This window comes from Dicentrarchus labrax, unplaced genomic scaffold (genome assembly GCF_905237075.1).
Source record: "Dicentrarchus labrax unplaced genomic scaffold, dlabrax2021, whole genome shotgun sequence".
NCBI lineage: Eukaryota > Metazoa > Chordata > Actinopteri > Moronidae > Dicentrarchus > Dicentrarchus labrax.
In genome coordinates this window covers 26,756,726-26,771,384 of record NW_026136719.1, presented here as the reverse complement: position 1 = coordinate 26,771,384, position 14,659 = coordinate 26,756,726, and the positions used below count along the sequence as shown (strand labels likewise).

General features: G+C 39.9%; 1 protein-coding gene across 2 annotated transcripts in view; it reads left to right on the top strand.

Moving 5' to 3' along the window:
* adcy7 (adenylate cyclase 7) overlaps window positions 1-14,659 on the top strand; it is a 54,785-nt gene that overhangs the window by 34,916 nt on the left and 5,210 nt on the right. Inside the window, exons 6-20 of one of the 2 annotated variants that reach the window (XM_051378839.1) lie at window positions 683-843; window positions 3,453-3,564; window positions 3,968-4,095; window positions 4,630-4,788; window positions 5,566-5,698; window positions 6,437-6,622; window positions 7,019-7,062; window positions 8,509-8,568; window positions 9,537-9,614; window positions 10,216-10,285; window positions 10,415-10,512; window positions 10,690-10,774; window positions 11,982-12,119; window positions 12,276-12,362; window positions 14,429-14,625. In XM_051378839.1, coding sequence (XP_051234799.1) covers window positions 683-843; window positions 3,453-3,564; window positions 3,968-4,095; window positions 4,630-4,788; window positions 5,566-5,698; window positions 6,437-6,622; window positions 7,019-7,062; window positions 8,509-8,568; window positions 9,537-9,614; window positions 10,216-10,285; window positions 10,415-10,512; window positions 10,690-10,774; window positions 11,982-12,119; window positions 12,276-12,362; window positions 14,429-14,625 — 1,736 coding nt within the window. The remainder of the gene's footprint in view (window positions 1-682; window positions 844-3,452; window positions 3,565-3,967; window positions 4,096-4,629; window positions 4,789-5,565; window positions 5,699-6,436; window positions 6,623-7,018; window positions 7,063-8,508; window positions 8,569-9,536; window positions 9,615-10,215; window positions 10,286-10,414; window positions 10,513-10,689; window positions 10,775-11,981; window positions 12,120-12,275; window positions 12,363-14,428; window positions 14,626-14,659) is intronic. The other variant, XM_051378840.1, reaches the window with a different exon arrangement.

The following is a 14,659-nucleotide window of genomic DNA, read 5'->3' as shown; positions in this document are numbered from 1 at the left end:
CTCATTACCTTAAAATCTGTCATATTGGTTCTGTGCATTCATCTCGATTTACATCCACTCCTGCATTCTAAAGCACTTGTTGTGACTGTATTATGTAAAAAGCATTTTATAGATAAGTTTAATAAGCCTCGGTTCAGCCAGTGTGGTCAAATGATCTAACCTGATGCCGCTCTGGTGGTATTAAGGGATTAATCATTTCTTGAGAAGTTGCCTCTTCAGATTCCTGTCTTAATCAAGCCATTGAACTTTGAACACTTCTCAGGCCTCCGGCTATTACTGCTGACAGAGTCTGGAACATTATTCTACCTTGATAGAGGCATCTTGAGACATAAATTCATAGCTAGATATTAAAGAGTGAGATGTTGATGAGGTGGGTCTGGGAGTCTCAGGTTGTGTGCCTGTGATCATGCTTATATATGTGTGTTTATGTCTGTGTGTGTTCTGGCTGTTTCCAGGTCTGCCTTTTTTCATTTCAGGGTATTACCACTCATCACTGTATATTGAGAGTCAAATAAGCCTATGTTCCTGGCTCACCTAAATTGCAGTTACGTAACTGACGTGTGTGTGTGTGTGTGTGTGTGTGTGTGTGTGTGTGTGTGTGTGTGTGTGTGTGTGTGTGTGTGTGTGTGTGTGTGTGTGTGTGTGTGTGTGTGTGTGTGTGTGTGTGTGTGTGTGTGTGCAGGAGAACCTACTGCAGTCTGTGCTGCCAGTCTACATCTCCATGAAGATGAAGCTGGCCATCAGGGAGCGCTTGCAAGACTGTAAAGACAAAGAAGAACAACAGCGACTTGTCAAAGATAACAACTTCCACAGTCTTTATGTCAAGAGGCACGAGAATGTCAGGTACAACCACAAACCACCTTAAAATACATGGAAAGCCATAGATTTTCATTAACTAGCCCTTGTTTGAAAGGATCACCTCATCATAAAAACCTATGTCAAACCGTGCACTTAAAGGGATGGTAAAAAGCCTGTCTTATTGATCCTCCATCAAGGCCTTTTGAGGGCATTCAGGTGTGCTTCTACATACTTATGATTTTTTGTAAAGTGTCAGTGGAAGTATTTTGACTGTCCTGTGTGAGATTATAAATGTAACAAGTGTCTGTGACCTGGTCCTTCACTGCTTACAGCTAGTAACCAGAGATAGAGTCTCGGGCCTCGGACTACATTTGTAAAAACGTAAAATAAATCACCTGAGAAGGGTTATGACTTATAACCAGTAGGACTGAATTGTGGAAATGTTCTTTCTAATCTAATCAGCAAAGTAAAAAATTTGTCTAGCTCTCTGAACAATTTTTTGCTATATTTTTTTTATTTGAAAAATAAAAATGTCTCTTTAATCAGACTGATTTGACTTGACAGTCAGTCTACTTTGTCTGTATTCTCAATTAGTTGGTCCCAGGGAAACTTATATTTAAGCTTTTACTATTCACATCACTCCATAAAACATAGATGAGGCACAAATATAAAAAAGTGCACACAAAAAGCAGATTTCCATGACTGCTTCTCATAATGATGGAGATTATTATGTCTGTTTGTTTTTAGAGCAGTGACCCAGTTACAGCTCTTTGTTTTACGAGGGTTTCATTAATTTAGCAAGTGCTGACAGATATTGGGTCAGCTTAAACTGAACTTTGGCAGATGGCTCACAAGCTCATTTTTTCAGATAAATGTAGGCAAGATTCAATGTCTGCCTTACCTCACTGAGGGAACTGCATTGTAGTTTCCCGGAAACCTAGTGTTGTGGCTTCTGTGGCATCGTTTTTTTAATGCAAATGTTTTTTTCAGCAATTTCACTTCCGATCGGTTTAATAAAATATGTAATGCTGGCATAAAATGTATTTGTAATTGTAATGGTAACACAAATAGCAAAAACACACAGAAAATGGTTGTGTTGTTAATATCCACTCTGGTGTTTATGAAGGTAATCTTCACTCAACACTAAAATCACTAAACTTTTGGTCTGCTAATCAAGAGACATTGTGAAGGCATCAGTTATGTTCATTTAGGGCCATGATAAGAAGGTGTTTAATGATAGGCTGCACCCCTGACCTATGCCTATAATTACCCCAGTCAGACCAGTCATTAGCTGCGTCTGTCTCATGAAGCCACCTGGACATTTTCAGTGGAACAGGATCAAGTCAGGTGCAGTGTCTGTGTCCCTCTGCTGGTCAGCAGACTGGCCGTTGTGCTCAGGCCAAGCTGCAACCAGCCAGTAATAGTAGTCAGCCCTGTGCATTGCAAATGGATATTTGTGGTGGTTTGGGCATGGAGTTTTGAATATTTATGTACATAGTTTGAAATGATGTAAACTGTGGTTATGCTTGGATTTAGTTGATCGTTTGCAGACAAATGTGACATGTAGCAGAGTTACTATTAATGGGAATATAAAAGTCAAATTAAACACACCCCATGTAATTTACGTGCGCAGAATTTATCACTATTTTTCCTGGAGCTCACTGAGATGAGCATGGTGTTCACTGAGGCTTACATTGCAATGGTTAGAGTTTCAGTTCCCACTGTGGCCAGCCATGCTAAGGCAGGGAGGGAGGTCAGGTGCTCTGTGTGGGCTGGACTTTTGCCAAACTTCCAGCTGTTTTTCCTTTTGGTGTCGGGGGTCTTTCAGAGGTCCTCTGTGGTCCGCTGACCGGCAGCTTCAATTATGCCAAGGCTATGATTCAGCATTGAACCAGACAGGACTTTTAAACTGTCACCGATCAGGTCTACTAGAGGTTAATGGGAGGTGGGTCAGGAGCTTTTTGCCTGAAATCCTACGTCCCAATTCAGTACCCAGTATTGCGGGTACCCATAATGGTCATAATGGGTCATAATGGGCTGACAAGGCTGTGCAGAGAAAATCAGGCCCACATTTGGAGGACACAAATGATGTAAGATTCATGGCCCCTACTATGCTCCAATACACTCCACACTGGTTGATTGCTAACAGTGCATTCAGGTGGTCCCCATCAGTTTGTCAGGGTGATTGACTGATTGAAAAAGCCACTGCATGGAATGATGGAAGCCAGGGATATCTCTCAATATTTGTTTTTTGTTAGCAGTCTGGACATTTAAATCACAAGGCATTACAGATAGAAGTGACATGAATATATTACCATTGCTCACCAGTCATCCAAGTGAAACGTCATACAGTAACTCAAACCTGAAAGCACCTTTCTGGTCTCTGTGAGGTCTCTTTTTGAGGAGAGCTTAGCCTTTGAATGGTGCTATTTTCACTGTGGTTTTGCTAGTTTCTACAATTAAAATTGGAGCAAATCATTCAGGTTGTAGTTTTTATTTTTGTGTAGAGATTTAAAAATAGTGCAGGTAATAAAATAAATTCTTTGTATCAATACATTAATCTCATTTGCAAAATAAGTGATATTTTACATGTCAGAGCAGACATTATTTCTGTTTATGTTAACGTGTTTGTGTGTATTATTTATTTTTTTCAGTATTCTGTATGCTGACATTGTTGGCTTCACCCGATTGGCCAGTGACTGTTCTCCCAAAGAGCTGGTCATCATGCTCAATGAATTGTTTGGCAAGTTTGACCAAATTGCCAAGGTGAGTAATCATTTAGAATTTCTTCATGTCATTATTAACAACACTGACCTCCAATCTTGACTTGCAATTTGCCACTTTAAGACATTGTAGCAATAATAACGCAAAGATTAGAGTAAATTGTGACAGCAAGATTTCCGCTAAGCCTCAACCTGGCTGGGAAAATCTGGGTTGGGCAGTTGAACAATGAAACACTCTCTTCTTATCAAGCCACGACCAAAGCACTTAAACCTCAGTAGTACAGGACTGCGGCTGTATTGAGCAGCTCTCATGTGTTGGCGTGTGTACACTCATATCCTATCTATCTGCTTACCCACTTTTTATGCATTATGGGAACTTTTTTAATAAGTTGCCTGGTTGCATAAACATGCATGTTTTTTGGTCTTGTCTTTCTCATTCCTTATAGGAGAATGAATGCATGAGAATCAAGATCCTTGGGGACTGCTACTACTGTGTGTCAGGTTTGCCGGTCTCACTGCCTAAACATGCCAAGAACTGCGTCAAAATGGGCCTGGACATGTGTGAAGCCATCAAGTGAGTTTGTGCCAACCTTCACATTGAACTCTAATGCAGAAAAATACTGTCTCTCCATTTAACTCTTAAAAGAGATGTTATAAGCACACTTAGTTTTGAGATGAATTATGTAAATAAAATGTATTAAAAGTTATTTGTGGAACCTCTCAGAGGATAGTGTGGTGTTTCTGTAATGGTGGATTGCAGGGTGAGTCATTCTCAGTTTATTTCTCCAGTTTAGGGAATCATCACAGTTTGTGTTACTTAAAAAATCTTGTACAGTGAGGCTTAGAGCTGTTGAAAATGGCATGTCATCTTGGAGAATGAGTTACAACAGTAGTAAAGTCTGAGCGAGTGGTAACTCTAGTGAATGGGCTGCCACTGAACAGACCCTCTACTCAGTAAAGTCAAGAATGTATTTGTTTCGACATTGGGACAGTGGACTGTATTGTAATGTTGTCCTCAGACTGTCAGTGTGTCTTGAATGACGGTGTTTTGCATATAGAAACAACTTCAACAACGATTAGCTCTAGTATTGCTGTGAAACTCCTCCAGACAGGTACGGGAGGCCACGGGAGTGGATATCAATATGAGAGTGGGCGTGCACTCGGGCAATGTGCTCTGCGGTGTGATTGGCCTTCGCAAGTGGCAGTTTGATGTTTGGTCACATGATGTCACCCTGGCCAATCATATGGAGTCAGGAGGCCTTCCAGGGTAAGTGATACTACCTCTGTATCTCTTGTATGTACTTTAGTCCCATAACCCTTTATTCACATTTATGTATAATATTGTCACATTGCCTTTACACAAGCTGAGGTTTCCTGAGGTTCATGCAACCTTCCTGTTGCCACGAAACATCAAATTTCTCATTTTGTTCTACGGCATGAAATACATCAGTCAAGCTTTTTTTGTGTCTTAAGAAAGGTTTTTGCTAACAAGTGGCTAAATGAGACTACAGAGGTTGTCGTGGATGTTAAATGCCATCATGCCAAACACTTAAAGCTTGGTGGTGATGACCTGAAGTCATGCGCCCGTGGTGTAGTTTGTTTATAGCTTAATGTTAGCACTTTACTTCCGGCAATTGCATTTATGCTTCAGAAATCATGAAAGTGGTTCTCATTAATGAAGATTATCTTGATGAACAAAACGTGTAAGTATCATACATTTATGTTGGCCACAGAGCTTATTCTGTAATAATCCAAAATCCAGTGGAAAAATCCCTGTGGCCTTTTTGTCGAAGGAACCAGGGTTATTACTCAGTCTGACAATAGCCTCCCAATAACAAAGGCTTTCAATCACTTTGGTGAAAATAAAATTTTAATTGGAGTTAAGGATTTGCTAACATTAAGATATAATCTTGGTTCATTGCCGTAAATGAACAAATCATGAAATTCATTGACTAAATATCTCCATCAAGTAAAAGAAATAAACATCTAAAATATGCCATGCAAAGTATTTCATTGCTTGTCCTGCTCTTTTCCTCTCTGTTAGACGTGTCCACATCACAGAGGCGACACTGAAGCACCTGAACAAGGCTTATGAAGTGGAAGAAGGCGAGGGCCACCTCAGGGACCCCTACTTAAAAGAGCTCAATGTCCGAACCTACCTAGTCATTGATCCACGGGTGAGTTCTCTGTCTCTTGAAAATGCGCATTGTGAGGGAGAGTATCTGAAAAAAAGCCCTCTTACAAATAATTGCTGGTATGATGAAGCATATTAAGAGAAAATCATGTACATAATTTTAAACCTTTGATGACATGTTTTAAATACAGACAATACAGGGTCTTTTTAGTGTTGCAGTCCAAATGCTATAAATCAGGGTCGATATGATCTATTGTAATATAATTTTTTAAACAATACCATATTGTACATTTTTGTAAAATGTAAATTTTTAATATGTTTTTCCCAACATCCTGGTTGCTACTGGGTTCTCCTGAGGTGGATCATGAGGCATACAAGCAAGTTTCTTTTCCCCTGGATTTCAGCCATCACTGCATAAATAGATTTTCTGCCATTTAGATTTTTTGGCAAAACATTTTCTGCTTTCATTATCACTCTGCTTACAGATCCCCCCTACTCTTCAACAGATTTGTACATAAAAGTCTTCCATGCATTGTGTAACCCATGCACCTATGACCTCCGAGCAATCCTGCAAAATTGGTTAGCATTCTGTCTGGTATTCTCCAAAAAAAAAAAAATATTTTCTAGAGGCCAGCCTTAGTGAAAGAATGCTATCACTGAGTGTTCCCTAATGACTTCTATCATTTTGGAAAGTACTTTTTCAAATTTTTGTGCCTTAGACCTTTAACTCAATGCCCACAGTCTAGCGTAAATGTAATATTAATTATGCATATGTCTTAAGTCTAAGGACCCACCCAACAGCCGGAGTGCGCCTAAACCTCGGGTGAACGATGGCCTGAAGATGCGAGCATCTGTGCGTATGACCCGTTACCTGGAATCTTGGGGGGCCGTCAAACCTTTTGCCCACCTTCAGAGGCGAGAGGGCTTCACCCCAGACACCATTGTCAACGGCAAGCCACGCAACAGGGTAAGCATGTTTGTTGGTTTTTTTTTAGTTGTTGCACCAACTTCTGCTGGAAGCCCATGTTGAAGCATAGTGTACAGATACAAGGCATGGTCTCACAGTGTTAATTATTCAGGAAATAATATATGACAAACTATCTTTTTACTGTGTGCTGCACTGTGCCTCCACCCATAATGGAAAAAGCTTATGCTCTGATGAATAACTGAAATAGTGTTTGAGAGGTATCTATGACAGGAAGAAGGCACACAATGACTTAAGGAAATCATTTTCTTGTGAGGGGTTTGAGGAAGTATTTCTCTAAAGAAGAAGTTGGATAAATTGAGTTCCCTAGGTTTTGGCCTTCACCACTCTCATTATCATGCATTTTTACTGGGTGAATGCTGTCCCTGTCTTTTCCAGGACATCCCTCTACGAACAGCCCACAGCTCCAAGATCCCTGACAGGTGAGAACAACTCAGAGCTGCTACAGTAACTACAAAATAAATACCCAAGCACCCATTTTGTGACTATAATTATTTTTCAGGTATGTTCAGCTGTGATAGTGCCTGCTCACACACATTCACCCTGGATGTCGGCCCATGTAACAACGCTGTTGCTCAATAGCATCCCGATGGCCGTGAGGGAAGAGTGTTTCCCTTCAACTTTATGCAAAGAGATTATCATAATGTATAAGAAGATTTCTTTTCATGGGAGCTTAGACATTTTGATGGAATGATGTCACCACTGGGCAAGGATTGTGGTGATAACTGGGGACATGTTAGATTATGTGAGATTTTCCTTTGAGTCACATTGTCTTAGACTTTTTTTGCTTGTGGATGAGTGATCCACATTTTAAACGTTTATTACCAGTTGAGTTATATAAAGTGATTTAAAGTTAACAGGCAGGTTGCTTAGTGTCTTACTCATACAGATGATGTGGAGGTGTATGTAACAAACCATCTCTGAGCTGCTGTGTGTAAATGCCACGTAGCAGAGAGGGGAAATGAGAAAATTACTGTTTAACCTTAAAGTCTTAGTGGTGGTTAGTTGGCACACATTCATATTTATGAGATTTAAGGTTAGGGTTGCCTCGGTCAAGCAGAATTTACATGGCTAAAGATTGGTGCCGACAGACTATCATTGATCAGTGCATAACTTTTTAACAGACTTTTATTTTTTAAGAAATGACTCGATGTTTAGAGGTATCATTTTATTAATGATGCTGCTATTTTAATGAGTCAGTGAAAGTCAATACATGTTCCCAAAGCAAAAGGAGACTTAGAGTAATTGGTCTCAACCTGCAAACAAAACATTTTGCCAACAAAATGTCGTCACTGAGGGTCTGCTTAGTACAGCTGTGCTGCACTAGCAGTCATTTCCTGCAGAGTGGTGGGAGTGCTGAGCTCTATGACGAGCCCTTCCATTAGCCTCAAATAATGCACAGACAAATTGATTATGGTTGTAGCTTATAATGGTTAATTCTCTTTTCCTGTCTGGCACAGGCAGTAAGCATAAGGACAAATATTTAAAGTGTAGCTGCTGATTAGTGGGCAGGACTCACCTACACAAACAGTGTGGGCTGGAGTAATGTGATTAGAAGAGATAAGTGTGTGCCTAAAAGCGCAAGCATTCCACCCCAGGTTTGTGTTATCTCGGAAATTGTTAATTTCATTCATGTATGCACAGTCCACTGTAGCTGAGGCAGCAGCTGGTGAACACGTCTGAGACTGAAGTGACAGTGAAATGAGGTTCACCCACTCAAGCTTGATGACATTTTGTAGCAGAGTGTATTTTTTCTGTGGTTAATAGTTGGTTAACAGTTGTCAGTGTGTCTTTGTGTTTTTGGCTGCCCACCGCTCCTGCCTGTAGTGATGAATTTGTGTTTGTATCTTATTGTTGGGCCCTGACAGCTTTGATGAATCTCTAGAAGAACCATTCTCCTTGCCTACCCCTCCGTTCAGCAGCTATAAGTGAGTGGAGCCTTCATGGCCTGCAAGGTCCTCATTCCCGTAGTGCAGTAGTTCTCAACCTTTTGTGACCCCTAAGAGCAAAAACAAATGCTGCTTGCTCATAGCCACTTGTTTTAAGTGTAAATGAGCTTTCACATTTTGTAAATAAGGTGTTTGAATTTCTATCATTGTTTTAAATTGCAGATTAGTACCCAGTAATCACTATGCTTCATGCAGTTTCCCAAAAGCAATTATTTTAATATTTGTTGAATTGATCAAATTTTGTGGGAGTAGGGTAAAGGCTAAAATGACTCATTTAAGATAATACATATACACTGTACATTTCTTACATAACAAATATCATTAATATAATTATTCATAATTAACATTAATGAATCATTCTGTAAGTCCCACACCCCAAAAAATGTCTATGAGATGTCCTGTCCCACAGGGTGAGAACTATTGCCTATTGAGTCTTGCTGTCCCAACACTAACCTGAGCAGTGGTGTAAAACTGTTCTTTTCTCACTGTCTCTCACTGCTGCCTCTCCGTAACAGGGCAACATATGATCACAAAAGCCAATAGAAACCCAATGACCTTTGTTAGTGGACTGACATGCTCCTATTAACACTGATCACTGACTGGGGCTTGTATGTATCTGGGTCTGTGCATCTGTGTGAGTGTTTCCTTCCTGATAGAGTAGGGGATTTCCATGCAGAAGCACGGCAGAAACACTCCTGCTGAATCCCACAGAGATCATCTAACACACAGCATTCTGCATCCGGCACACTCTCTCTACGTAACAAACCAGATTTCTCTTTTCTCACTAATCAGAATTGCATTAACCACGTTGCCTCCGAGCACAGCTGAACTGGACCTGAGTAACCTGCATGATCTGATCTGGTTTTCCAGCATCTGTTACAGTCCACTTGTGTTTCTGGGTCTGTCCATCTGCCTCTTCTTAATAGTCTCTGTGCTTTCCGGTGCAGGAACAAATCCCAGAAGAGTAAGTTTGATGAGGAGCTACACAATGAGATGACTACTACCATAGATGAGCTCAGCAGCAAGTATGTCCATTTTTACCCAGATTGTATAATTCTTAAAATAATGTAACCCAAATTGCATGAAAGTATGACTAAAGGTTAAATTTGCATCGAATCAGACGGGGCAGAAAAAACAGCAACTCTGTTCAATTCTGAAAAACATCAAAGTGACAAAATTCTCATATTGTGAAAAAGCTCTCAAGTTTAAATGAATGATATCATGTAAAGTTTGAACAAATCTTGCTAACAGTATGGCTCTGTGGATGGTAGTGTTGGTTTATCGGTTGTTTGGTAGGTCAGTCCACCATTTTAGACTGAAATATCTTAAGAGCTATGAAATGGATTGCAAATGAATTTAGTACAAACATTCATGCCTTCAGGATAAAGTTGACTGACTGTTGTGAGACATAATGATATCAAGATGGTGCTGTTATAATCGTAATTTGTCATAATCATAATCCTCTAATTACTCTCTTTGTAAAATGTTTATCTTACAAACAGTCACAGTATAGATATTAAACGTGTGACATTGAAGTGTTTGAAAGTCTGAGCAATTATCTATTCTTCATTTTTTATCTCTTCTTTCCTACCTCCCTACCTCCCTTCCTTTCTTCCTCTCTATCAGGCAGTGGTCTAAGACTGAAGAGAGTAGCAGTTTAGCTCTGTGGTTTCCGAAGAAAGATTTGGAAAAACAGGTTAGTCGGAGACAAAGCTACAAATAGATAATTGAAAGCATCTATAATTCCACATTGTCATACATTTCCATTTAAGTATTCAGGGGCAAGACAAGATGTTCAGGTGTGTTGTGTTTTTCCTCTTCCAAGTACCGATCCCTGGATTTGCCAATGTTCAAACACTATGTTGGCTGTGCCACCTTCATCTTCCTCTGCATCTTTTTGGTTCAGATGCTTGTGACAAAGGAGTGAGTATGACCAGATTTTCCTCTGTTATCAAAAATCTATTGCAATGTTGTCAGCAGTAAGAATGCAGTGCAGTAGGGAAGAAGACATACACTATGAGGATGTTGTTTGTATTGATAGAAAAAGGAGAGGCTAGAGACTTATTTTTTTTTACATACTCTGCTTTTTATCTCCCTCAGTCGACAGATGTTGGGGATGTCATTTGGAGTATTGGTCTGTGTGCTGCTGCTGACCCTGGCCATCTGTTTTGCAGGTCACTTACAGGTCAGTGTGTTATATCTTCTTGTTGACATTTAACATTAGGCTATTTAGATGACCAAAGTTCAGGTATTAGCTCTTGTCAGGCTTTTCAGTTTGTTCCAGTTAGCATTTAGGTTTGTAGAAAGTGGAAACAAATAAGCCTCACAGCAGCTCTTGGAGCAACCTCTCATCTCACACTGGATGCAGGTCAGTGTAAAAGGGTTGTCATTCTTCCAGCAACATGTGTTAAGGTTCCACATTGTATAATGCTGGCTTGGCCCCGACCCAGATTACATGTGTATGCTCTGAAGGGTTATTCAGTGAATGTGAGATTATTTATAGATTATTGTTATATTTCTGTGACGTGAAAGCCACACAAGACAAAAACCATAAAATACAGCCAGCCTTTAGGAAAAATGTAATTTTACTCATCATCTGTCAATAGTCTTCCATAAGCTTACTCCCCATTATCTGGGCTATATTACGCAACAAGCAACACACAGATGAGAATTTTTAAATTAAAAACAAAATAGTTGTGAGATTGTGTGCTGCTAAGCTGGTGGTGAGATTGCTGTGGCAACTGCTGTTCCCAAGGTCAAGGAATTAACTTTAAATCTAAAAACAAATGCATACATTTTGGGTCAGGCGATGTGGAGCTGCACAACCATTTCGGTCTTTATTTACATTGGAAGAGAAACACTGAAATCTTGATGTCTTTTTCATGTTTAATCACATCAAATTTATTGTTTTAATGTTGCGTAATGTCCTTGCATTCTTCACATAATGCAGAGCTTTAGGCAAGTCATCTAAGACAACAAAGTGCTCTCTTGTGCTTCAGTAGTAAGACCACAACTATAAGAGGCTCATTGGTCAAAAACACAGTAACACAAACATATTATAATAGTCAAGTGCTTGACTAAATAAAGACAGGGGTTAAAGGGGTATGTGTTTCACTGTGGCAGAATTAGCCAGCGTGAGAATGGAAAATGCAATGGAAGGTATCCCTTTCATTCACTGTGCTGTAGCTTTCTATAGCTAACCTATTGACTTGTTGGATGACAACTGACAGTCGGTCCTTGACGGGCAGTGTTTCCTCCTCCTCTCAGACAGATTCCCTCACTGGAAATAGCCAGCGCTGAGTCACTCACACATGATGTCTGGAGATGGATGACTGTGCTCGTCATACCTGTTTGATTCCGTATTCCTCCTCACTTCTCTTTTTTGTCTGCAGCGCCTGTTTCCAGAGAAGCTGTCGAGGTGCCAGTGGCTGCCAGCTGTGTCGGAGGCGGTGGTAAAGCGTCCGTGTGTGCGCCTCGCTCTGGCCACCATCACTACTACGGTCATCATTGTAATGGCAGTTTTCAACCTGGTAAGACTGTGCTCACATGCTGAGTGCTGAGAGAGGGTCATATATATATTTGCTCTGCTATTTATAGTCTACACTTCATAGCTGTCATGCCAGACTTCAAAGCACACTGTCCAGTGGTTGACTGTCCATCAAATTTTTTTTTTTATCCCCCTGCAGTACTTCATTCCGACACATATTGCTGACCTGCCTCATTCAAATGATTCCTGTCCGCAGGGATTAGGGGAAGATCTCTTCTACTTGCCTGTGAGTGATGGATTTGTTAACTGTAGACTGACTGTAATAATGAAATGGTAATATTTAATGTTTTTTCATATCAGATTGGATTAAATAGTATTTGCAAATAGTTCTGGCATGTGCTTAATGGAGTGCCAGAGAAGACATAATGTCAGGAGGAGGGCTTTTCAAGGCAACAATACCAAAGGGTAAAAAATGCATGGACCATCAGACGCCTCATCAAAATGTTTGATAAATTAGATTTGGGCCCTGCTAGATGAATGTAGATTATTGGGTGACTCAGGCTAAAAGAGGTAACTGCCAGTCCACAATATGACATTTAAATTACAATCTAATCTACTACTCTACTATCTAATCCTATCTTAATCTATATGGCATATAACAGCAGGCAACCGCTCTGGGTATTTTCCTAGTCTATGCTAAATCAGTCCAATTGAATTTTGAGGCGTACTTGAATTTGTCTAGAAATCAGGACCATAGATGTTCCTTCTTCGTACTTAGAGTCATAATCAAGATTTCAGTCCGGGTTGATTTGCCAACACCTGTGGTTACTGGTGGTATCAGGAAGTGCGGTTGAGTACCAATACAGGTTTGTTCTGTGCTGCCAAACAAACTATTGTCATTTCAGTAAAGAAGTCCGGCAATAAATTGCCTTCTTCCATCATGTTTTGAGCAACTGTGATCTGTGATTTTTGCTGCACACAGTATGAGTCAGTGAACGGCAGGACACAGTGAAAGGAGCCGTTACCTTGCTGAGAAGATGGAGGTGTGCAGCCCGCCACCTGCAGCTCTTCATCCAACAGCTCACTGTGGCATGCTCCATTTCCTGTGACTTCCTTATAGTATAATTTAATTCAACTGGTGATTCACCAGTTAGATGCTTTTAATGTAATTCTGCAGAAGTAGGAAAAGTTGGTTTTGCATTATCAGTGACATAGTGCGGCATTTTCCCCAAGAACGGCGCCACACAATACTGCAGATGCAAAGGCTTTCATCAGTGGGCCATAGGCTCGATCACCATTGTGGTTGCTCATATGGCAATAGATAGTGACTTAACAGACATTTATTAAAATTAAAACATTCAAGATTATAATTTGGGTCTCTGTTTTATCTGTCACTAAATGTGTCTGTCTTTATGATATAAGTCACAGACGCTGAGGTTTAATGATGATTTATTGAATGGCCATAATGATTTTGTGGCTCGTAAGTCTGTCACCATCATATCAGCTGCCTACGTAGGCAGAACGACCAATTAGGAAGAATTTGAACACAGATTTGATCCAAGGCTCTGATATTGATCATACACACACACAGTTACTAATGATTGATTACACTAATAAGTTTGACAAAAAATTCTTAACTCAGGGTCCACCTGCTTGATTTCCTTTGGAGCTTTCATCTGTGAGTAGATGATAGAGTTTTGTCAGTTGTCATGGATAGAAGAGGAGTTTTATAAATACATTCTTAATAAATATAATCATCTTGGGGTGCACTGTAGCTCACCTGGTAGAGCTGAAACCCTATGTACAAAGGTAGAGTCCTTGCTGCAGCATGGGTTCGAGTCTGACCTGTGGCTCTTGGCTGTGTGTCCTCCCCTCTCTCTCCCCCCTTTCCTGTCTATCTTCAGCTGTCTTATCAAATAAAGGGGAAAGCCCCCAAAAAAAAAAAGTTTAAAAAAAATAAAAAAATAAATAAGAATAGTTGCAATCAGCTCATAAATATAATATAAATATATATATATATATATGGATGTAATCAATAAACATGAAAAACCATTCATGTTCATATTAAATATGAATACATATTCTCTCTATATACAGCACCTATAGATGCTCCACAGAGGAGTGATAGTTATTGTCAAATAATGAATGTCCTTATCTCTGTTTCCAACTACATAATAATATTCATAAATTTAATCATAATTACATAATGATCATTATAAAACATTTTATTCATTGGTTATGTACTGCTAATAAATGCTAAATAGGGGTTGTTAAAATAAATTGTCACTGGATTTGTTGCTACTGTTATTTGACTCTGGTTTTAATTCCATCCCTCGCCTCTCTCCCCACCAGTATTCTGTGTACTGCTGTATCCTGTCGCTCATTGCATGTGGAGTATTCCTCCGGGTGAGCTTTGAGCTCAAAGTGCTCTTCCTCATCCTGGCCTCGGTAGTATACTACATCATCATCCTCAGCACCAAGAGGGAACTCTTCGTGCTCTATGAAAACTTCCTCTACATTAACAACCATACCAACTGGAACTCCAGCAGGTGCGACCGAATGTAGAAAGTCTTGTAATCTTGA